At 43.2% G+C, this 25,350-nt stretch overlaps 1 protein-coding gene across 7 annotated transcripts in view; it reads left to right on the top strand.

Annotated features, from left to right (window-relative positions):
• Positions 1-3,506: 3,506 nt before the first annotated feature.
• The window catches only part of eps15l1a (epidermal growth factor receptor pathway substrate 15-like 1a), a 30,516-nt gene continuing 8,672 nt past the window's right edge, over positions 3,507-25,350 (top strand). For 5 of the 7 annotated variants that reach the window (XM_046303996.1, XM_046303959.1, XM_046303977.1 and 2 more), the window contains exons 1-22: positions 3,507-3,578; positions 4,675-4,716; positions 4,898-4,987; positions 5,547-5,594; positions 5,717-5,812; positions 6,093-6,158; positions 6,340-6,525; positions 6,726-6,971; positions 7,163-7,320; positions 7,408-7,585; positions 12,216-12,278; positions 13,081-13,169; positions 14,815-14,887; positions 16,079-16,240; positions 16,424-16,621; positions 18,462-18,626; positions 19,977-20,082; positions 21,353-21,409; positions 22,088-22,245; positions 22,846-22,918; positions 24,262-24,422; positions 24,806-24,899. In XM_046303996.1, the coding sequence (XP_046159952.1) occupies positions 3,552-3,578; positions 4,675-4,716; positions 4,898-4,987; positions 5,547-5,594; positions 5,717-5,812; positions 6,093-6,158; positions 6,340-6,525; positions 6,726-6,971; positions 7,163-7,320; positions 7,408-7,585; positions 12,216-12,278; positions 13,081-13,169; positions 14,815-14,887; positions 16,079-16,240; positions 16,424-16,621; positions 18,462-18,626; positions 19,977-20,082; positions 21,353-21,409; positions 22,088-22,245; positions 22,846-22,918; positions 24,262-24,422; positions 24,806-24,899 (2,536 nt within the window). In that variant the 5' untranslated portion in view covers positions 3,507-3,551. The remainder of the gene's footprint in view (positions 3,579-4,674; positions 4,717-4,897; positions 4,988-5,546; positions 5,595-5,716; positions 5,813-6,092; positions 6,159-6,339; positions 6,526-6,725; positions 6,972-7,162; positions 7,321-7,407; positions 7,586-12,215; positions 12,279-13,080; positions 13,170-14,814; positions 14,888-16,078; positions 16,241-16,423; positions 16,622-18,461; positions 18,627-19,976; positions 20,083-21,352; positions 21,410-22,087; positions 22,246-22,845; positions 22,919-24,261; positions 24,423-24,805; positions 24,900-25,350) is intronic. The other 2 variants (XM_046303968.1, XM_046303987.1) reach the window with 2 other exon arrangements.

A 25,350-nucleotide genomic window follows, 5' to 3' on the forward strand; every position in this document is an offset into this window, starting at 1 on the left:
TAAAAGTGAAAGTCATCCAGTAAAATATTACTTTAGTAAAAGTCTAAAAGTATTTGATTTTAAACATAAACTCAGCAAAAAAAGAGAAAGAAACGTCCCTTTTTCAGGACCCTGTCTTTCAAAGATAATTACTTCACAGATCTTCATTGTAAAGGGTTTAAACACTGTTTCCCATGCTTGTTCAATGAACCATAAACAATTAATGAATATGCACCTGTGGAAAAGTCATTAAGACACTAACAGCTTACAGATGGTAGGCAATTAAGTTCACAGTTATGAAAACTTAGGACACTAAAAAGGCCTTTCTACTGACTCTGAAAAACACCAAAAGAAAGGTGACCAGGGTCCCTGCTCATCTACATGAACGTGCCTTAGGCATGCTGCAAGGAGGCATGAGGACTGCAGATGTGGCCAGGGAAATAAATTGAATGTCCCCGGCATCACCGGCAACAACGTCGCCTATGGGCACAAACCCACCATCGCTGAACCAGACAGGACTGGCAAAAAGTGCTCTTCACTGACGAGTCAGATTCACGTTTATCGTCAAAGGAATGAGTGTTACAACGAGGCCTGTACTCTGGAGACGGATCGATTTGGAGGTGGAGGGTCCGTCATGGCCTGGGGCGGTGTGTCACAGCATCATCGGACTGAGCTTGTTGTCATTGCAGGCAATCTCAACGCTATGCGTTACATGGAAGACATCCTCCTCACTCATGTGATACTCTTCCTGCAGGCTCATCCTGACATGACCCTCCAGTATGACAATGCCACCAGCCATACTGCTCATTCTGTGCATGATTTCCTGCAAGACAGGAATGTCAGTGTTCTGCCATGGTCAGCGAAGAGCCTGATTCTCAATCCCATTGAGCACATCTGGGACCTGTTGGATCGGAGGGAAAGGGCTACGGTCATTCCCCCCAGAAATGTCCGGGAACTTGCAGGTGCCTTGGTGGATGATTGGGGTAACATATCACAGCAAGAACTGGCTAATCTGGTGCAGTCCACGAGGAGAAGATGCACTGCAGTACTTAATGCAGCTGGTGGCCACACCAGACTGTTACTTTTGATTTTGACCCCCCCCCTATGATCAGGGACAAATGATTCCATTTATGTTAATCACGTCTGTGGAACTTGTTCAGTTTATGTCTCAGTTGTTGAATCTTGTTATGTTCATACAAATATTTTCACATGTTAAGTTTGCTGAAAATAAACACAGTTGACAGCTAGAGGATGTTTTTTTATTGTTGCTGAGTTTACTTACAGTGCATTTGGAAAGTATTCAGACCCCTTCTCTTTTTCCACATTTTGTTAAGTTACAGCCTTATTCTAATTTTAAATTACATTTCCTCATTAATTTGCACACAATACCCTATAACGACAAAGTGAAAACAGATTTTTTATTTATTTTTATAACTTATTTACATAACTATCCAGACCCTTTTCTATGAGACTTGGAATTGAGCTCAGGTGTATCCTGTTTCCATTGATCATCTTTGAGATGTTTCTACAACTTGATTGGAGTAAATCAAATTCAATTAATTTGACATATTGACAGTGCATGTCAGTTGACAGTGCTTGTCAGAGCAAAACCCAAACCATGAAGTCAAAGGAATTATCCGTAGAGCTCTGAGACAGGATTGTGTCGAGGCACAGATCTGGGGAAGGATATCAAACTATTTCTGCAGCATTGAAGGTCCCCAAGAACACAGTGGCCTCCATCATTCTTAAATGGAAGAAGTTTGGAACCACCAAGACTCTTCCTAGAGCTAGCCTCCCTGCCAAACTGAGCAATTGGGGGAGAAGGGCCTTGGTCAGGGAGGTGACCAAGAACCCAAAGGTCACTCTGACAGAGCTCCAGAGTTCCTCTGTTGAGATGGGAGAAGCTTCCAGAAGGACAACCATCTCTTCAGCACTCCACCAATCAGGCCTTTATGGTAGAGTGGCCAGACAGAAGCCACTCCTCAGTAAAAGGCACATGACATCCTGTTTGGAGTTAAGGACTCTCAGACCATGTGGACTCTCAGACCATGTGAAATAAGTTTCTCTAGTCTGATGAAACCACGATTGAACTCTTTGGCCTGAATGCCAAGCGTCATGCCTGGAGGAAACCTGGGACCATCCCTACAGTGAAGCATGGTTGTGGCAGCATCATGCAGTGGCAATGTTTTTCAGCGGCAGGGACTGGGAGACTAGTCAGGCTTGAGGCAAAGATGAACAGAGCAAAGTACAGAGAGATCCTTGATGAAAACCTGCTCCAGAGAGCTCAGGACCTCAGACTAGATCACCTTCTAACAGGACAACGACCAAAAACACACAGCCAAGACAATGCAGTAGTGGCTTCGTGACAAGTCTCTGAATGTCCTTGAGTGGCCCAGCCAGAGCCCGGACTTAAACCTGATTGAACATCTTAGGAGAGACCTGAAAATAGCTGTGCAGCGACGCTCCCCATCCAACCTGATAGAGCTTGAGAGGATCTGCTGAGTTTGGGAGAAACTCCCCAAATACAGGTGTGCCAAGCTTGTAGTGTCAAACCAAAGAAGACTTTTTTTTAAAAACCTTTATTTAACTAGGCAAGTCAGTTAAGAACAAATTCTTATTTTCAATGACAGCCTAGGAACAGTGGGTTAACTGCCTTGTTCACGGGCAGAACAACAGATTTGTACCTTGTCAGCTTGTGGATTTGAGCTTGCAACCTTTGGTTACTAGTCCAACACTCTAACCACTAGGCTACACTGCCGCCCCAAACCCAAGTAGACTTGAGGCTGCAATCGCTGCCAAAGGTGCTTCAACAAAGTATTGAGTAAATGGTCTGAATATTTCCGTTTGAAATGTTTTATACATTTGCAAAAAATGTCTGAAAATCAGTTTTTGCTCAGTTTTTGCTTTGTCATTATGTAGATTGATGCTAGATTTTTTAGTATAAGGTTGTAACGGAACAAAATGTGGAAAAAGTCAACGGGTCTGAATACTAAGTATCAAAAGTATATAATGTAATTGCTAAAAAAGTAAAAGGATAAATAGTTTCAAATTCCTTATTTGAGGGCAAACCAGACAGCAACACTTTCTTGTTTTTTTATTGTACGGAAAGCCAGGGCACACTCCAACAATTTACAATCAAAGCATGTGTGTTTAGTGAGAGTGTAAGATCAGAGGTAGTAAGGATGACCAGCGATGTTCTCTTGATAAGTGCGTAAATTAGACACTTTTCCTGTCCTGCTAAGCACTCAAAATGTGAAGAGTACTTTTGGCTGTCAGGGAAAATAAATTAAAAAGTAAAACATTTTCTTTAGGAATGTAGTGAAGTAAATGTAAAAGTTGTCAAAAATACAAAAAATTGTAAACTAAAGTACAGATACCCTAAAAACTACTTAAGTGGTACTTTACATTTTTATACTTAAGTACTTTACATTACTGCTTGAAACAATATGACAATTTTCACACGTTTGAAAGACTATCATTTCAATCATAAGTGCCATGCACAAGCTTGTCCACTAGGAGGTGGTGTTGTCTACGAACTGGAGGGTGTGTGCGTTCCCGCAGCAACAGGGAAGATGGCAGCACTCACATCTCTCACCCAGGTAATGTTACTGCAATGTATTCAATATTATGCAGTGGACTTTCAGTCTAGCTGTTGTGCATGCTGATGACCTGCCGTTTTTAGTGGTGTGCTCTTTATCCAATTTGTATAAGAAAGAAGACAAATACAGAAGGTATTTAGCTTGCTAGCTGGATGGGACAAGGCCTTGACAGTAAGCTTGAAGAGAGTACTGTTAGAAAGCTAGTTAGCTAGCCTGACTAGTGGGCTAGCTACCGTTAGCTTTCTTTAAAAATGAACAAGCTAGCTAACGTTAATACTCATTTGAGGAAAGATATTTTGAGATATGTTTCATAAATATTTAGATGTAGATACAAGACAGAAGAGCAGGAGGTATGCAACCAAAACATACCAACATATTTCAACGTTAGTTAGCTATAGCGAGCTAGAAGGCTAGCTATATATAGTTAGCTAGGTAAGCTTAGATAGCTTGCCAGCTAAACAATACCAGCTAGCAAGCTACACAATTGGTCTATTATAACATTGTAATAACACGAACAGTTACTGTAATAACAGTATATTAATATATACATATTAATACACTGCTACACTGTGATAGCTATGAAGTGAGTAGTGATACCGTAATGCCTGCAGCTACCTACTAGATGTGATGAATGATGACTGACCAGCTTGTGCGCTTATGTCGATGCTGGGTACTTTGCATTTTAAGTAAGTTTGCAGAGAGGACCAGTTTTGTGTCAATCACATTAGCTAGGCTACATGATGCTTCTAGTTATTCCATTAAAACATAACAAAGATAGGCTTTTAGTGTTATTGGAGAACATGGATTTATAACACCTTTTGCCATCTTATCATTCACACAACGCTTTAAGTTTAAAGAGCTCACAAAGGGTACTCAACAACTTGGCTATGGCCTATTAGAGGACATTCATATTTGATGTCATGGGACAGGAAATCCCTCTCTAGCTATTGTTTGTGATAGACCCTTAAGTGCCTTTTTAAAGGATGGGTCCAGATGTCAGTAGTAGTTTGGTGGGGTGTGTCACACTATTTGACGTAAGACAATGGTTTCCAGCAGCTATTTGAAATAGTAATCTGAAAAACCTTTCCCCAATCAGCTGTCAAGTGGGAACCCTGTGTACGAGAACTTTTATAGACAGGTAAAATACATTTTAAAGTTTGGTTATCACATAGTCATATTATCTACATAGATTGGGGATCATTACATGTCTTTATTGTTCAATGGATGCATTAAGACAACGCTAAACACATTCAACAGTATAGAGTGAAGGTGTGGATAGAAACATTTCATAATTTGGTTTGCTGTGTGCTTGTTGCAAGGTGGACCCAGGAAACACGGGGAGAGTAGGGCCCACGGAAGCTGCGTTGTTCCTGAAGAAATCTGGCCTTCCTGATGTCACCTTGGGAAAGGTGGGTAGCACGGGTACTGTGTAGCACTGCCGGCCTCTGAAACCTTGGGCAGAGTGGCAGACTCAAGGGAATAGTCTCGGACACTGTAGACGGATAAAATGTTCTGAAAGCAACCAGCAGGAAGTTATGTTTATTAGAGTGTCTCTGTCATTAAGGAGTAATACGAGCACCTCCACACAGGCATGCTTCAGTACTCCCAGAGGAATATAACTGGAAAAGATGACCACATCTTACGTCATTGCCTGGTCTGATTTAATCAGGGTCGTTCCTTTCTCTTTATCAGAACCTTTAGGGTGTGTACTTGTTTCAGCTATATTTGGTGTACCGTTTGTACCCATCTTTTGTTTTACGTGTTACCTTGGTCTGTTTATGTCATACTCTGCTTTGAGTCTTAGCCTATTCTATCTCACCATCACATTCAGCTGGTTATCTGGGACTGTTATGCACATTGATTGTTTATTACTTTACTTTGTACACATTCCATAATGATTGTTGCACATTGATGCTTTAATTGATGTTTCCTTCGTTGATCATCTTGTTTGTGTTTGTCTCCCCTCAGATCTGGGATTTGGCAGACCCAGATGGGAAAGGGTTCTTGGACAAACAGGTAGAGAACTAATCATTTCCTCTCTTTGTGTGATGCCTTTGATTCTGTGGCCCTTGAGGGCAATTGAGCTGGTATTTGTATGGTTCCCATAAACAATTATGTTGTCCTGTCTTGTCTAATAGGGGTTCTATGTAGCTCTGCGGTTGGTGGCCTGTGCACAGAGCGGACAAGACGTCAGCCTCACTAGTCTGAACCTCACTATCCCTCCCCCAAAATTTGTGAGTATAATCCTAACTAGTACAATCCTAACAAGTACAATCCTACCTAGTACAATCCTAACTAGTACAATCCTACCTAGTACAATTCTAAAGAGTACAGTCCTAACTAGTACATTCCTAACTAGTACATTCCTAACTAGTACATTCCTAACTACACTCATGTTTCATGATAGTTTTATGATGCGTTTATTTTCTCAAACCCTATATGTTTATATGTTTGGTTGGGAGATTGTAAAGTAAGCGTGAAGGTGAAGTTATTTTAAAAATGGTTTTGTTATAGAAGGACACTAGCAGCCCATCGCTAAGCACATCATCGGTCTCTAGTGAACCCCACTGGGCTGTGAGGGTGAGTCATGTTGAAACACCCCAGGACCATATGCTTGGTTGATGCAGACATATTTTAGTTTTGTATCTTACACTTTTTTTTATTGTATCATCCAAAACACTGAATTCAGAGAATCATCAACAATGAGTTTACCTTTGTTTATCAATCACTCATTGTTATTTTTGTTCATTTTTTATTCCAGCCCGAAGAAAAGAGTAAATTCGATGGGATATTTGAAAGTCTTGCACCAGTCAGTGGACTACTCTCTGGTGACAAAGTAAAACCAGTTCTAATCAACTCAAAACTACCTCTGGACGTGTTAGGAAAGGTTTGGGATCTTAGTGACATTGATAAAGATGGACATCTGGATCGAGATGAGTTTGCTGTGGTAAGGTGTACTCCAGGAACTTGTGGAATGACTAGATCTGAATAAACAAATATTTCACAGCTCACCTTCACATGTGTATAAGATTATAACTGACACAATAGTAAAACATAATAACTGTCTAATAACATTGGTAATAAGGCTTACTTGTAATAGCATTTGTAATGACTAGTTGATTTTGTTCTTTCCCCTCTGTTGTCCAGGCCATGCACCTGGTCTATCGGGCCCTGGAGAAGGAGCCGGTCCCCTCTGTTCTCCCCTCCTCTCTCATCCCTCCTAACAAGAGGAAGAAGTCTCTGGTTGGCTCCCTCCCTGGCACCGTGCCTGTGCTGCCCGCCAGCCCCCCGCCCCCCAAGGACAGCCTGCGCTCCACCCCTTCCCACGGCAGCATGAACTCCCTCAACAGTGCCGGCAGCCTTTCTCCCAAACACACACTCAAATCCGCGCAGGTAAACACACACACACACACACACACACACACACACACACACACACACACACACACACACACACACACACACACACACACACACACACACACACACACACACACACACACACACACACACACACACACACAAAAACATTTAACATGTGAGATATGTGTGTGATAATGCATGTAATCTCTTCTCCATGTCAGCACTCAGTGAACTGGGTGGTCCCGGTGACAGACAGAGGACGCTTTGATGAAATCTTCCTGAAGACAGACTTGGATCTGGATGGCTTTGTCAGCGGAATGGAAGTCAAGGACATCTTCATGCACTCAGGGCTGCCCCAGAATCTACTGGCACATATATGGTAGGAGAGATTGACTGATGGCTGATGCCACCTGATTACCGGACTGAATTGACTGTATTACTCATGTTGTTATTATTGTGTGTCCAGGGCCCTGGCAGACACCAGGCAGATGGGGAAGCTGACACGGGAGCAGTTTGCTCTGGCCATGCACTTCATCCAGCAGAAAGTCAGCAAAGGCATGGACCCTCCTCAGGCCCTGACCCCTGACATGATCCCTCCTTCAGAGAGGGGCACTCCCGTTCCAGTGTGTACCACTCCCTCCCATGTACGCATTCATGCACCACACACACACACACACACACATACACACTCTTTCTATAGGTTGTTTTCAATAAAGCGTCACAATACATTAGATTTGGCTGTTTGGCTGCAAGGAGACCCCCAGCGTCGCTAAAAGCATTGATAACTATGTACCACTTTCAAGGGATTGTTAAATAAATGTTAGAACTATTTGGTTTAAATAAATCACCTATTGAGCATAGTCAGAACTACAATTTTCAGATTATTCCATGCAAAGCACATTTATCTCTGTCATCAGAGTTTACAGAAAGTACCTTCCTTCTTATCATGATCAGTAAACATCAATGATCATGTCATTTCAAATATGTAAAGGGACCTATCCATTTGGCATGTGGCTAGCTAAGCAAACAACATAATTTAGCTTGCTTCATCAGACATTAGGCTTTTGAAAAGAGCTTGACATCGACAAGTCCTCGTCCTGGTAAAGCTGTCAGTCGGACTCCTGTCATCACCACTATAAATGGCAAGCAAATCAAACAATGTTTTGGTATAGCCATCTAGTTTATCCCCTGAAAGTTAGCTTGTTAACTAGCCATATTGACGTGATCTGTTATTAACTAGCTAGCCAATTTGACTTGGTCCATCAATCTATGTAGTCTATATCATGTCTGTCAGAAGTAATTGTAATGGTAGCTAGCTTCGCTAGGTAGGCCTCCATCGCCTGGAGAAAAATGTACATTAGGTCTACTTACCACTATACAGTGGGGCGAAAAAGTATTTAGTCAGCCACCAAATGTGCAAGTTCTCCCACCTAAAAAGATGAGAGAGGCCTGTAATTTTCATCATACGTACACTTCAACTATGACAGACAAAATGAGAAGAAAAAAAATCCAGAAAATCACATTGTAGGATTTTTAATGAATTTATTTGCGAATTATGGTGGAAAATAAGTATTTGGTCAATAACAAAAGTTTATCTCAATACTTTGTTATATACCCTTTGTTGGCAATGACAGAGGTCAAACGTTTTCTGTAAGTCTTCACAAGGTTTTCACACACTGTTGCTGCTATTTTGGCCCATTCCTCCATGCAGATCTCCTCTAGAGCAGTGATGTTTTGGGGCTGTTGTTGGGCAACACGGACTTTCAACTCCCTCCAAAGATTTTATATGGGGTTGAGATCTGGAGACTGGCTAGGCCACTCCAGGACCTTGAAATGCTTCTTACGGAGCCACTCCTTCGTTGCCCGGGCGGTGTGTTTGGGATCATTGTCATGCTGAAAGAACCAGCCACGTTTCATCTTCAATGCCCTTGCTGATGATAGAAGGTTTTAACTCAAAATTTCACAATACATGGCCCCATTCATTCTTTCCTTTACACAGATCAGTCGTCCTGGTCCCTTTTGCAGAAAAACAACCCCAAAGCATGATGTTTCCACCCCCATGCTTCACAGTAGGTATGGTGTTCTTTGGATGCAACTCAGCATTCTTCGTCCTCCAAACACGACGAGTTGAGTTTTTACCAAAAAGTTATATTTTGGTTTCATCTGACCATATGAAATTCTCCCAATCTTCTTCTGGATCATCCAAATGCTCTCTAGCAAACTTCAGACGGGCCTGGACATGTACTGGCTTAAGCAGGGGGACACGTCTGGCACTGCAGGATGGTCCCAGCTCTCTGCAGGTCATTCACTAGGTCCCCCCGTGTGGTTCTGGGATTTTTGCTCACCGTTCTTGTGATCATTTTGACCCCACGGGGTGAGATCTTTCGTGGAGCCCCAGATCAAGGGAGATTATCAGTGGTCTTGTATGTCTTCCACTTCCTAATAATTGCTCCCACAGTTGATTTCTTCAAACCAAGCTGCTTACCTATTGCAGATTCAGTCTTCCCAGCCTGGTGCAGGTCAACAATTTTGTTTCTGGTGTCCTTTGACAGCTCTTTGGTCTTGGCCATAGTGGAGTTTGGAGTGTGACTGTTTGAGGTTGTGGACAGGTGTCTTTTATACTGATAACAAGTTCAAACAGGCGCCATTAATACAGGTAACGAGTGGAGGACAGAGGAACCTCTTAAAGAACAAGTTACAGGTCTGTGAGAGCCAGACATCTTGCTTGTTTGTAGGTGACCAAATACTTATTTTCCACCATAATTTGCAAATAAATTAATTAAAAATCCTACAATGTGATTTTCTGGATTTTTTTCCCTCATTTTGTCTGTCATAGTTGAAGTGTACCTATGATGGAAATTGCAGGCCTCTCATCTTTTTAAGTGGGTGAACTTGCACAATTGGTGGCTGACTAAATACTTTTTTTGCCCCACTGCATATGTTTAGCCAACTGTGCAACGTTTCTAGAGGTAGCTTATAGACACAGCGCACAAAATATGGGAAATTAACCTAAACCACTTATACTTGTCAGGTTTAGTTTATATCTCTCAACTATCCAGTTAATGGTGGCAAATATTGAGAGATATCGTGAGGCTACTCTATGTATCTGAAATGACATGATCATTGATGTTTACTGATCATGATAAGCAGGCAGGTACTTTCTGTATAACTCTGATGATAGAGATAAATGTGCGCAATTGTTTTGCATAGAATAATCTGAAATTCGTAGGTCTGACTATGCTCTTCAAGAGGTGATGATATTACAACCAAATAGTTAACATTTATTTAACAATCCCTTGAAATCGGCACGCAGTTGTCAATGGTTTTAGCTGAACTGTGTGTTCCCCAGTAAGCAAATCGAATGCTCTACACCAGTGTCAAGATCACTTTCTGAGGCAAAATGCAAGCTGAGATTTACCGCTCAGATTTGTTTTTAAACAGGACTTCAAAAACTTAAACCTATGCAACTTTAACCAATTAAAAACAGTTTTGTAGAAATGAAGTTTGTGAAATAGGCTTTGGCCCAATATATTATCACTGTATATTGTCTACATTTGAATTTCCCTGCCAATGTTGTTGTAACGGCTCTCGTTTGTGGAATGAAGAGTGGACCAAGGCACAGCGTGGAAAGTGTTCATGATTTTAATATTCTAAAAACACTCAAACAAAATAACAAACGTGAAAACGAAAGCTCACAGTTCTGTCAGGAACAGACACTAAACAGAAAAACAAGATCCCACAAAACCCAAAAGGAAAATGACAACTTATATATAAGATCCCCAATCAGAGACAAAGATAGACAGCTGCCTCTGATTGGGAACCACACGCAGCCAAAAACAAAGATATAGAAAACATAGACTTTCCCACCTGAGTGACACCCTGACCTAATCAACATAGAGAATAATAAGGATCTCTAAGATCAGGGCATGACAGTTGTTCTTCTCAGACCATTTTGAAATTATATTTCAACATTTTAGGTATATGATCACACTGGTAATTTATCATTTGTTGTATTACTTGTGAGGCACAGCTGAGTGAGCATAAAAATTAGCTTATTTATTTTACTGGACTGATGGCCTGCATCTGATGGCCAGTCTGAGGGAAGGGAGCAGCTGTGAGGCTGCTTCTCACCCGACTTACCGTCCCACCTCGCTCCCTCCCTCCACTGAGAAAAGTGGACACAGTCTTCTAGTTGATGGCGAAACTTAAGTCGCACAGCATTATTTCTGCCTCATGCACCAATTTATGTTGTTACTTCTATGACCAGAGAAAGTGAAATATTCCTCGATATTAAAAAAGACACAAGCTGCAAATATCAACACAAGCTTTTTGAAACACTTTGCTATAGTCATTAATTGCAGCTGCAGTGCTGGTTGTATCTTGAGTGGAAGTAGGGAGAATGCACATTTTATGGCTCATAAAAGTGTTGACAGTGCTGAATAACAACTTAAACTGTGCGTTCGAGGCTTCTTTTTAAAGTCTATGGCGCGAGGAAACTACAGACACGGTGGTCTGAGCTATATGATTGGCCAGCCGTAGGCACTATACATGCACATGGATTTAGAACTGGAAGTATGTGGTAGTGGTGGAGTAGGGGCCTCGGGGCACACAGTGTGTTGTGAAATCTGTGAATGTATTTTAATGTCTTTAAAATTGTATAAACTGCCTTAATTTTGCTGGACCCCAGAAAGAGTAGCTGCTGGCAATGGGGATCCATAATAAATACAAATACAAATAGGTGCACTTGATTTGCTCACTAGGCCTGCCAGGTAGCCAGAGTTCTACCTTCAGACACATGAAATGGTTCATAATGGGAACACTGTGCCTTCCCGGAACTAGGGCTGCTGAATCAAGCACGAAACAAACACAAAAATAGGAACTTAAGGCTTTATTATTGGGTTTTTAACAGAAATGTTTGGTGATCGACTAGGAATGGCTTGGAGATCCACCAGTGACGATCGACCGGTTGGGGACCACTGCTCTACACATTATTGTAATGTTTTATTGAAAACAACCTATTTTGGTGCAGGGACATGCTTAAAGTACTTGTATTTCCACTTTGAGAAAAATGATATTAGGTTTACCAATGAAATTGTTGGGAGCATATATAGAGTGTGCAACTTTCTTTATGTTTATACACTTTTAGACATATAACACAGTTAAAAAAATATCTAATTCTGTATTCATTTCTTGGATTGACACTCAATGTGTCTCATGGCTAGGAATCATTCTTGTGTTCAATAGGAAGTCTTCATCCCTTGTTTCTATCCACAGAGTATGTCTGGGTATGTGACCCCTGTGAGCTCTGAGATGGCTGCTCTGTCTGAGATGAGGCGGGTGAGTGACGTCCTCCCATATTTTGCTTTTTGAAAATGTGTTAGCATTTTCCATGGCCCTGCTTCCAGGTGCTTGGTTTAAAAGCGTGGAGGGAGGGACATTGATCCTCTGATAAGAAAGACTTGTTTTGGCAGCCAGGGAGTGTTATGTAACTACATTATTGAGCTGTGGAGAGAGTATCCTCTTGATGGACATAACTATTCATTGATTGATTTGGTGTGAAATTATATTTATATGGTTTGGAATCGCAATGGTTCGGAACCGTGTTTCGGAGTTGTGATGTGCTTTGTGTGTGTAGACTGCTGTGATCCTGCTCCAGTCTGGTGCTTAGACCCTACCAGGAGCTTACTGCACACTCTTTTCTTCTTTACCCTAACCTAAACGCTGCTGAATGCCACTTTCTGGGTTATATCTCTGTATCAGCAAATAATGTTCAAGTTCTGGGTAGGTAACTGGTAAAACTCGACAAATGCTTTCGATGGCTCACGAGACAGAAACCCAATGATGAAAAGCATTTGTGAGAACTCTGGCTGTGAACGGTGGTGTGACTTGACCTCCTGAGTTTCCTAACCATGGCGATGGTGACCGGCTCCCCTCAGACATTGTTGCACTCGTCCCGTCGCCCGTCCCTCTGTGATGCTTCCTTCCCTGTGATCTCTCTCTCTATCTACCCTCTGGTTTGGTCTGGATGGTTTGATGTCGTGGCATTCGGGCTTTCAGGTTATCTAAGAATAGGGCTAACTTTCTTTCTCTTCTCTTCTTCTCTTTCTCTTCTTCTTTTTCTCTTTCTGACCATCCACAGGACAGCTCCAGTTCTGTTGGGTCAGGGTCAGAGTTCACTGGAATCAAGGAGCTTGATGACATCAGTCAAGAGATCGCTCAGCTGCAGAGGTAATTCACAACACTGTGGAGACATCAAAGGGGTTATTTTCTTTCAAAGTGATCTCAAATTGTAATTTATTTCTCATCATGCAACATTTGTGCCACTGACAATGATCCAGAAATCCGTACCTGAAAAACACACCGTCTTTAGGGATGTCATTTTTTCAGATATTTTTTGCTTAGTTATGTCATATCCAGCTTATGTCACCCTGTATGAGATCCTCTCTTCATTTCCTTTTCATCAATCATCACTCAACATAGCTCTGACTTAATTTAGTTAGACATTGCGGTTTTACAGCAGTAACCTAAATGCAATAAAAGTAGCAACTACAGATGTATGATCTTAATTTGATCACCCTTTTGCAAGATAACTTTCCTGCAAAGTTTATTTGAGGTTTTAAAAGGCTTCTGAAGTTTGACATTTCCACTTTGAAATGTCCCTTACGAAAATGTATCAACCCCTGCAGAACCACCTACAAAATTCCATTCATTATCATCTTAAAACAACATATACTTAAAACTGGAAATTAACCAATCCTTCGTCATTAATGCAATGGAAAGGTCAATTGCTTTATTATCTAAAAATGGAAAGTGTGTGGGCAACGGGGTGCAGTTTGACACCATGTGGTAGAAAGTGATGCGGACGCTGAAGATGGGGGGTGTGTGCTAGTGGGTCTGGGCAGGTGTGATGTTGTTGATGTTTGTATGATGTTGTCATTTGTATGTGTATGTTTTGTATTGTTGATAAAATATAAAAAATGAAATAATAAGTCCTTTAATTATAATAATAATTTCCTGTTGCTAAAGGATTATTTTCCTGCTGCAGCAAACTGACTCGAATTAAGATTCTACATCTGTATACTGTTTTGTGTTTTAATATATCGTTATGCTATCTACACACTAGAACTCGGGGCATAAAATGCACACTTCAAAGGAGAAGACAGGTCACAGCTGGTGTTCCTTCCCTCGTCCCCTCTCATCCCACCTCATCTCCGCTCATCCCACCTCATCCCCTCTCACCCCCCCCCTCCAACCTTCCTTTACTGTGTGTATTTTATCAATCTTTTGTTTTCACCACATACTTTACATGCTGCGTCAGAAATCTTGCTTTTACACACTGGAATGCTCTCAGGTAACCCTCTCTTTGCTGTCACAGTCTGTCCTTTTTATTTTGTTGTTTTGTGTGGAGGAGGATGGAAGGAAAGGAGGGGGAGGAGTGGAGGAGGGAAGGAAGGAGGAGGCGAGAAGGAAGGAGGTGGAGAGGGAGGAGGAGGAGAGGGAGGTGTAGGAGAGAAGGGAGAAGGAGGAGAGAAGGAGGGAGGAGGAGGGAGAGAGGGAAGAGGAGGGAAGGAAGGAGGAGGAGATTGAGGAGGAGGGAAGGAAGGAGGAGGAGAGGGAGGAGTAGGAGAGAAGGAAGGAGGAGGAGGGAAGGAAGGAGAAGGAGATTGAGGAGGAGGAAAGGGAGGAGTGGGAGAGAAGGAAGGAGAGGGAGGAGGAGAAGAGAAGGAAGGAGGAGGTTAGAAGGAAGGAGGAGGAGAGGGAGGAGTAGGAGAGAAGGAAGGAGGAGGAGAGAAGGAAGGAGGAGCAGGAGACTGTCTGGTTCTACCCTGTGGCGCTGTTGGTTGATGGTTGTGTGTGTTTGTCTCTCTTTCAGGGAGAAATTCACCCTGGAGCAGGACATTAGAGATGCTGAGGAGGCCATCAGACACAAGTCCTCAGAGGTGCAGGTGAGCAGGCATACCACTTTTTATTAAAAGGGGACTCAGGGGTTTTCACATATGTACAGTATATACACTGCTCAAAAAATAAAGGGAACACTTAAACAACACAATGTAACTCCAAGTCAATCACACTTCTGTGAAATCAAACTGTCCACTTAGGAAGCAACACTGATTGACAACACATTTCACATGCTGTTGTGCAAATGGAATAGACAACAGGTGGAAATTATAGGCAATTAGCAAGACACCCCCAATAAAGGAGTGGTTCTGCAGGTGGTGACCATAGACCACTTCTCAGTTCCTATGCTTCCTGGCTGATGTTTTGGTCACTTTTGAATGCTGGCGGTGCTTTCACTCTAGTGGTAGCATGTGACGGAGTCTACAACCCACACAAGTGGCTCAGGTAGTGCAGCTCATCCAGGATGGCACATCAATGCGAGCTGTGGCAAGAAGGTTTGCTGTTTCTGTCAGCGTAGTGTCCAGAGCATGGAGGCGCTACCAGGAGACAGGCCAGTACATCAGGAGACATGGAGGAGGCCGTAGGAGGGCAACAACCCAGCAGCAGGACCGCTACCTCCGCCTTTGTGCAAGGAGGAGCAGGAGGAGCACTGCCAGAGCCCTGCAAAATGACCTCCAGCAGGCCACAAATGTGCATGTGTCTGCTCAAACGGTCAGAAACAGACTCCATGAGGGTGCTATGAGGGCCCGACGTCCACAGGTGGGGGTTGTGCTTACAGTCCAACACCGTGCAGGACGTTTGGCATATGCCAGAGAACACCAAGATTGGCAAATTCGCCACTTGACTAGTTTTAAGGACATTACATCAAAGTTGGATCAGCCTGTAGTGTAGTTCACCACTTTAATTTTGAGTGTGACTCCAAATCCAGACCTCCATGAGTTGATAAATTTGATATACATTGATCATTTTTGTGTGATTTTATTGTCAGCACATTCAACTATGTAAAGAAAAAAGTATTTAATAAGAATATTTCATTCATTCAGATCTAGGATGTGTTATTTTAGTATTCCCTTTATTTTTTTGAGCAGTGTATATTTAAATGTGATATGGTGGTTCTCCAAATTGAAGTATTGTGATGAATCAGGAATGTACAGTTTATCCAAAACACACTATTTCAATTATGAAATTAATCTTCCCCCAAAACAATATCCTTTTCTTTCCCCCCATCTGTCCATCAGGAGATGCAGAACGACCTGGACAGAGAGACGTGCAGTCTGCAGGAGCTGGAGGCCCAGAAGCAGGATGCCCAGGAGCGGCTGGAGGAGATGGACCAGCAGAAGGCCAAGCTGGAGGACATGCTTAACGACGTCAGGATCCAGTGCAACGAGGAGTCTCAAATGGTGAGAGGGATGGAGGGGTCATGTAGTAGCCGTGGAATCAATATAAAACTTATCCATAGCTACTTTTCACTATCAATCTGGTAGACAGACCTTCCATCCTTGCATTGGTGGACAAAGCTTACATTGTCCACTTTTTCTTTCTTCCCCTCTGTCTGTTGCTCTCAATCTCTTTCTCTACCTCAGATCTCATCTCTGCAGAACCAGATCCACTCCCAGGAGACAGACCTGCAGAGCCAGGAGGAGGAACTGAGCCGGGCTAAAGCAGACCTGAACCGGCTGCAGTTGGAGGAGAGCCAGATGGAACAGAGCCTGACTGCCGGCAAGTTCCAGCTGGAGACTATAATCAGATCCCTCAAAGCTACCCAGGACGAGATAAACCAGGTGAGAGAGAACCACTGGGGCCAGGTAGTGAGAGAGGAGAAGGAACAGGAATGTTCCCAGTCAGATATGCAGAGGTCCCATACACAGTAATGTCCTGTTGTGGATCGGGCTAAGGACAAGGACCACGACCCTACCTGATTCACACAATAGATCTAACCCGAACCATGCTGGCTCTGATATTTCATTGTTGCACTATCCTTTCCTTGCATGGTTTCAGCACAGCTATCTATTTTGGATGTATAACCAGGCAATTCAGCTCAGCATGGCTTGGCTCTGTTTTGTCCTGTGGTGTGAACCAGGCTGATGTGAGATGTGGGATGTGAGAGGACCTGTTGCAAGACACTTTCTAATGTGACCACCAGGGGGAAACTGTGTCATGAATGGCGGAAACAACCAGATTCAATTTGGGCTCGGTTCATTCCCCCTTGAGTTCTATCCTCTCATTTCTCTGAAAGATATTCAGCATAAACTGGACATTTAAGGCATACTTCATTTTCAGTGAAGTTCTAGGGAAGTTGTTTTTAGAGAGAAATGTAATATATTCCGTTATTATATTTTAAAGTGCATGTCATCGTCGTCAACCCCTCTTGAATTAATTTGGAGATATCAGCTGGTTCTCAGTCCTCTGCCAGGTTTGGGTGTGGCAGTTTCAGTTAGAGAACCAGCTGTTTTACCTCTGCTTTCTGCATCATCTGAATCATCATATCTGACATGACTTCCACATGCCACAGCCCACGCCTCAGATCTCACATCTCTCATATCACCCGAGAAAGGATGCTGAGCCATAGATGGCTGTGTTGTCTTTTATAGGTGGGGACGTCCTTGCCATTGCATCGAAGTAAGTGAAAGATGATCCGTTCTCATCTACACTCATGAACAAATGGCAGCACTTCCATACTCATCAGGACCAAATCATATTGACTCTAATATCAGAATTCGTCACTCTTCTCTCAGTAAATTTGAATTATATTGAGATTATACCACCATAGTTTATGTTGTATTCTCAGCCCACCATCTGTGAGGAGCCAAGGGGAATACCAGTACTCAGCTGTAGCCACTTTATGATTATTTTTGTTGTGTTGGCTCTTTTTGGTTTAGTCTCAAGGACATATTGAAATAAAATGGAAAAAGTCATCACAACCTTATGTACAAACACTTGGACATGGCTGGCTCCAAGCACAAGTGACGGAAGTGGTCTCTTAGGACCCCAGCCACAAGTTAGAATAGTAGAATGCACAAGGTGAAGTTTTGAAATTTGGTTGTTCATCAGCAGTTTTCCTTTTGTTATGTCAGTCAATGACAGTCACTCAATTGTCACACACTAACATTTTTTTGGTTGGTAAATTAGTCTAGCCAATTATCAAAACTTGTAGTAATCATGTCCGAATTACCGACCAGACATGAAGGGCACATGCCCAGGGGCCCTGACCTCCAGGTGGCCCCCATGGATTTTCTTAGCTACTGTCACTTAGATATTATTTTACCATGGCAAAAGTCATGGCAAAATGTGTAGAATTTCATAAAACCTGCTTTAAAAGGGCAACATTTTCTCCTTGCCTCATGGCAAATTGTGTAAAATTGCAGGAAATGAACTTCAAAACTTTTAAATGTTTTCTCAACGGTCAACAGGGGGGCCACGAGATTTTACCTACGAGATTGGGTGGGGGGCCCAACCAAATCTCACTGAGGACCCCAAAAAGTCTAGAGCCAGCTCAGCACATGGACCACAGCATCCTGCATTCACATAGGACGGTGTTGTTACCCTAACAACCATGACATTCTCTGTGTTGAAAGAAACCCTACATTAACCTACTGTGTATGTGCTGTGCTGTTCCTCCAGGCTCGCAGTAAGCTGTCTCAGATCCAGGACAGCCAGCAGGAGATGAATAAGAGCATTGAGCAGTACAACAGCACCTTAAATGGGACACACAGAGGCAGCATGACCAACCTGGCTGACATGAGCGAGGGATTCCCCGACCGCGAGAACGGAGACTTCGGCGCCGTGGTGAGGACACCACACTGTTTAAAAGGACAGGAGGTTGAATGAAGTCCTTATTACTACGGCCCACAGTTTCTTTCCTGACCACGTCATCTGGCTCTATTTGTAAACCTATAGTAGTAGTACCTAAGTGCATTGCAAGTCTGTAGAAGTCATATTTACGAGAGGTAAATTGAGGTTGAATGGTTGGTGTCGAGTGGAGAACTGGTTAAACCTACTCTACTGAACACAGCTGGTACATTTGGACTTGAACAATGGATTGCAGCCCTAGTGTAATGTTGTAGTTCATTTCAGATCATGGTAATATGATGAGTCATTGAAACTTGCTGGCCTGGGTGTGAAATTGATCTGCTTGTCACCACTTTGAACAGCTGCAGAAAGCTGCAGCTAAAGAGACGATGATGGGAATATGCAGAACTTTCACCTGCAGAGAAAGGAGGTATCACTTCCATGATTTAGCATCAGAAATATTCCAATCAAACGTGCGACTCCACAATCTTAAATGGATTAATCCCATAGTTTGGTTATATTTGATTTGCTTTCCGCATAATGTAATTATCTTGCCTTAAATACTCTCGCACAGTTATTTTACCTGGCAGCCCTCTGTTATTCCATCTTAAGCTTTATTACCTGTGCGTTTTGAAAGGGCTCGGACACTTAGCTCTTATTCTTAGTCCTAATTCTGGGCAGCATTGAATGTCATGGTGGACTGAATACAGGGATCATGGTCAGACTTCTTATTGAAATGAGAAGTCCTGCTAATGAAACATAACAAGTAAGCGTTTTCATAGCCAGGGCTCGTCTGGCCCGTGAAGGCAGGTTTTCTAGAGAAACCTGACACCCTGAAGAATGTGGGCCCTAATAAGAGGTGTGTTTCCTACCGACTCGGGTGCTATTTCATTGGGACCAGCTGAGTGCAGTGGGGCGCAGCAGACACCGAATGGACAAATTGCAGGAGAATGAAAATTGCCTGTGTGTTATTAAAGTGAAACTCAAGCTCAGGGGGCTCTGGTCTGGTCTGGAACCAGGCAGTCATAGTGGGGCTTCTCTAAAGGCACACATTCCACTCTCCGAGGTCTCTGTTAGTGTTGTTGAACTCAAATTCCTCCACTTGAACCTGAGTGGGCCATAATTGAAATGTGAAGTATTTGATTTGATGGCCATCGTGTTTGGCAGCTTGGCGAGACTTAGCGGTCGACTGAATAAACAATGGAGTCGATCTGACTTGGTTTATCTCCTTAATGCCTGTCTGAGGGGAAAATGGTTGGAGATGGTGGTAGCATTTTAAGAGTAAATAAACCAAAGCTCTCCAGAGCCAGACAGACATCAAAATCCCTATTTTTCTCCCCTTCTCAGGAGGACCCGTTCAAGGTGAATACATCTGGGTTCAATAGCGTCCCTCAGGAGATGCACACAGACCCTTTTCACTCCGAAGACCCCTTCAAGACAGACCCGTTCAAAGGTGCTGATTCTTTCTTTCCTCTCCCTCTCTCTCTTTCCTCTCCCTCTCTCTCTTTCCTGTCCCTCTCTCTTTCCTCACCCTCTCTCTCTTTCCTCTCCCTCTCTCTCTTTCCTGTCCCTCTCTCTCTTTCCTGTCCCCCTCTCTCTTTCCTGTCCCTCTCTCTCTTTCCTCTCCCTCTCTCTCTTTCCTCCTCCTCGCTCTCTTTCCTCTCCCTCTCTCCTTTCTCTCCCTCTCTTTCCTCTCCCTCTCTCTCTTTCCTCCTCCTCGCTCTCTTTCCTCTCACCCCTCTCTCTTTTTCTCTCCCTCTCTCTCTTTCCCCCTCTCTCTCTTTCTTCTCCCTCCATCTCCACTCTCTTTTCTCTCACTCGCTCTCTTTCTTCTCCCTCTCTTTCCTCTCCCTCCCTCTCTTTCCTCTCTGTCTCTCTCTTTCCACTCCCTCCATCTCCTCTCCCTATCTCTCTTTCCTCTCCCTCTCTCTCTTTCCTCTCCTTCTCTCTCTTTCCTCTCTCTCTTTCTCCTCCCTCCATCTCCACTCTCTTTTCACTCCCTCGCTCTCTTTCTTCTCCCTCTCTTTCCTCTCCCTCCCTCTCTTTCCTCTCTGTCTCTCTCTTTCCACTCCCTCCATCTCCTCTCCCTCTCTCTCTTTACTCTCCCTCTCTCTCTTTCCTCTCCCCCTCTCTTTCCTCTCCTTCTCCCTCTTTCCTCTCTCTCTTTCCTCTCCCTCTCTCTGCTGTCCCTCTCTCTTTTTCCTCTCGCTTGTCTCTTTTTCTCTCTCTCTCTCTCTCTCTCTCTCTCTTTTTCTCTCTCTCTCTCTCTCTCTCTCTCTCTCTCTCTCTCTCTCTCTCTCTCTCTCTCTCTCTCTCTCTCTCTCTCTCTCTCTCTCTCTCTCTCTCTCTCTCTCTCTCTCTCTCTCTCTCTCTCTCTCTCTCTCTCTCTCTCTCTCTCTCTCTCTCTCTCTCTCTCTCTCTCTCTTTAGATGACCAATTCCAGCGTTTTAGCTTTTGTCCTCTTTGGCATAGCTTCTGATTCCCCCCCACTTGATTCTTCTCCTATAGGTGACCCCTTCCAAAATTCTCTCTTTCCTCTCCCTCTCTCTCCTGTCCTTCTTTCTTTTTCCTCTCGCTTGTCTCTTTTTCTCTCTGTCTCTGTCTCTCTCTCTCTCTCTCTCTCTCTGTCTCTCTCTCTCTTTAGATGACCAATTCCAGCGTTTTAGCTTTTGTCCTCTTTGGCATAGCTTCTGATTCCCCCCCACTTGATTCTTCTCCTATAGGTGACCCCTTCCAAAATGACCCTTTTGCAAAGCAGTCATCACTACCATCCGCTGCAGGTATTTATTTATTCACAACACATGAGTTTGATTATACATGGACATCACAGGAGTTTGGTGGCACCGTAATTCCATTAGCTCCGATCCAGACATTATTATGAGCCGTCCTCCCCTCAGCAGCCTCCACTGATGGACATACAATGCCATCCTCTTGTTATGTCAATGAAACTATGGAGCTGTGAAACAGGCTTTCACCGTCACACTTCTCTCTTTGTAATATTGTGAAATTTCTGTTCCCTTATCTCTACGATGAGGGAAAAAAAACACTGATGTTTTCATTGCAGCACCTCCTTTACTCCTAACTGTAATTATAAGATAGATTCCAAAGAAAATATTTGCTGGATATTGAATGTTATCTAAATGGTGATTGCCAAATATCTGTAGACACTTGTTGTGTTTGTCTTGCGTAATGGAGAATGGCTACGTTCTCAAAGTTGACTATAGTAGTCAATGAGTTTTGAACTGATATAAACAATATGCATAGAATATAGTGCCTGAACCTGGTTAAATGAGTCTTACTGAAAAGGTTAACCAAATGAGACATTATCTCAGCCACTATATGCTTTAGACTACACAGTACACCTGATTCATATAGCGTAGCTGTGTGACATTTACAGACCAGTCAGACTGGCCTGTGTGAAGGAAAGGTCATGTCTGATCCACAGTCTGCTCTCCTAGATCTCTCTCTCCACCCAGACCCCTTTGGAGGGGACCCCTTCAAAGAGACGGACCCCTTCAAGGCCTCGTCAGAAGACTTCTTCAAGAAGACCACCATCAAGGCAGACCCCTTCAGCACCACCGACCCTTTCAGTAAAAGTGCCACCCTCCCCACCAAGGTACAGGGAAGCCATCATGGCACCTTCTAACCACACTGAGTATATTTTATAAATGGGTGTATAGACTGAGTATACAAAACATTAAGAACACTTTCTTAATATTGAGTTGCAACCCCCCCCCCCCTTTTCCCCTTAGAACAGCCTCAACTAGTCGGGGGCGTGGACTCCACAAGGTGTCGAAAGCATTCAACAGGGATGCTGGCCCATGTTGACTCCAATGTTTCCCACAGATGTGCCAAGTTGGCTGGATGTCCTTTGTGTGTTGGACCATTCTTGATACACACAGGAAACTGTTGAGCGTGAAAAACCCAGCAGCGTTGCAGTTCTTGACACAAACCAGTGCGCCTGGCACCTACTACCAGACCCCGTTCAAAGGCACTTACATATTTTGTCTTGCTCATTCATCCTCTGAATGACACACATACACAATTCATGTCTTAGTTGTCTCAAGGCTTGAAATCCTTCTTTAACCTGTCTCCTCCCCTTCATCTACACTGATTGAAGTGGATTTAACTAAATAAAATAGATAAGGGATCATAGCTTCCTAATATTTGGTATACGTATATGTATGTAACTGTTTCTTTCTGCTTGTTCTTGCAGACAAGTCATTTTACAAGCAGCGCAGACCCTTTCTTATCCATTAGCCCAAAACCCACCAGAGGCCCAGGACCAGGTACATGCTCTAATCTCTTTTTTCCTATTCTCCTATTCCTCCTCACCCCAAGTTGTTTTTTGACTACCTCTCTCCCCCTCTCCCCATCTCTTTCTTTGTCATGTATAAGTCTGCTTTCTGTATTCAGAGATAGAGAGATATACACTAGTGATGTGGAAAGTCACACTTCTTTACTTGCAAATGTATTTGGTGAATAAAGGTGATTCATTTTCCGGTGAGTTGCACAAGAGCACCCACACCTTTTTTGCCCAGCCTACTGTTGTCTGTGTATAAGCCTATAGGCCTTTGGCGTTGTGAGCTGTCTTAACCCGCAGAGCAGGTGACGAGAAGCACTGGAAATAGTTCCCATCTTTGACAATCTGTTTAAACCCTCCAACCCTTTTTTTCCCCTTCAAGTTTTTGAACACAGGGTAGGTCTCAGTCTGTGTTTGGGTGCTGGTGGTTAACAAATATCAGTGTAAAATAACACATTACCTCAAATAGAATTTGTATGAATAAGATGGGTAAAATGTTGACCCTAATGGTTTTAAGAGGGAAACAGTTGAGGTTATTGTTTGATGTGATATTTTCCGAAGGTTCCCATTCTTAGCAGCACATGAACCACTTGAAACAGTCCCTGTGAAAACAAGAGATGCATTGTGGCTTGGGCCCAGAGGATGGCTCGTGGCATCTGAAATAGCCCCAGAGAGACCTTGGCCAGGGCCATCTGTAACTGTGCAAGTGTGTAGGTCCCATTCTCAATCAACCCCTTCACTTCCCTAGCGTTGCGCAAGAAAGTCCTCTTTTTATTTTCCCTAGGAAATTGCTGTAGTCCATATAAACACATTACACCATGCAGTACTGCAATAACATCGCCGTGCTAGAACACAGGGCAGGCTGTGGCAGTTGGATATTTGTAGGATCAGGTTTTCATGTTAGTTTGCCTATTGAACTTATGAGCCAAGTGAAAAGGATACTTGAAATTCAAATCTTTTCGCCAGCTCATTTTGTCACTCTTGACTGAAACTACAAAGGGTTTCTACACAGTCAGGGGTGAAACAGTGAAACATAGATGCAACAGTGTGCCAACATTTGAGCAATGACTCTGGAAGCACAACTAATATCCGTCTTGTTTTAAAAAAATCTAATAATGAAGTTAGCTTTATGCAACATCTTTTTGAGTGCGGACCGAATACACTTTTTTGTTTGTCTGAATGTGCGGTTTTTACCCACCGGCCAAGCTTCTGGGAGAGTGCCAGGGTTCCCATTTTGATTACGTTTCATACAGCACCCGTTCGAATACTGTGAATATTTGTGTATTTGGACTAACGTTTCTTGAACATCTCATGTTGATATTTGCTCAGATCTCTTTGGTACTCTGGACCCCTTTGGAAGCAGCACTGCTTTTGGAGGCAGTAACAGCTCATTTGGCAGTATCAGTAACAGTGGGTTCGCAGACTTCAGCCAAATGTCAAAGATCAGAGACCCAATGGAAGGAAGAGGAGGTTTCCCAGAATACCAGCAGGTATTTCTACTAAAGACTATGAACTTTTACATTTTATTTATTTAATCATTAGACTGCACAATTCCTATCCAGAGGTATTTTTTCTAACTTCCCGATTTAACACCTTCACTGCACATCAGTCTTGATATGATTTGGAACTTATGGATAGTTGTGAAGTTACTGCTATTAGCTTCAGCTTTGGCATCTGAAGACTCATATATTCTCTCCCTTTCTCCCTCTCTCCTTTTCTCCCTCCGTCCCTCTCTCCTCTCCCTCCCTCTCTCCCTCTCTTCCTCTCTCTCCTCTCTCTCCCTCTCTTCCTCTCTCTCCCTCTCTTCCTCTCTCTCTCTCCCCTCTCTCTCCCTCCTCTTCTCGTCTCTTCTCTTCTCTCTCTCTCCTTCCAGTCGGGGTTTGTGGAGGACCCATTCAGTAGGAATCAGGACGGCCCAGCTCTGCCGCCCAAGATGAGTGTTCCCCCCAGACCCAAACCTCCCAGTGGTGAGTGAGGCCCGAGGGGAAAAAGGGAGAAATAGAGGTGGAGTGGAGGTGTAGGAGAGAGAGAGACGAGGGGCAGATAGAGAATGAGAAACAGAGAGAGGGAAAGAGAAGGAAAAAAACTAGAGGAGGGTGAGGTTGTGGGTTAACCAAGGACGGGTAGTGCGTTAACCAAGGATGGGTAGTGCCTACCTTCTAGGTTTCACTATGAATAATACTACTTAACACCTTGTACCTTGATTAACAGTACATTTCGCAATATAGGTCAATTTGATCTTGGTTCTGTGTTATAGAATTGTGATGGTTTAGTATCCCTTGGCCACTTCCCCTGAACCTCTTGGAACTACCCATCCCGGATCCGGGAGAATTGTCATCAACTACACTAATTAGCAAAGCGCAACGGTCAAAAAATATTACTATAAAATATTCATATTCATGAAATCACAAGTGAAAT

The sequence above is a fragment of the Oncorhynchus gorbuscha genome, linkage group LG02, assembly GCF_021184085.1.
Source record: "Oncorhynchus gorbuscha isolate QuinsamMale2020 ecotype Even-year linkage group LG02, OgorEven_v1.0, whole genome shotgun sequence".
NCBI lineage: Eukaryota > Metazoa > Chordata > Actinopteri > Salmoniformes > Salmonidae > Oncorhynchus > Oncorhynchus gorbuscha.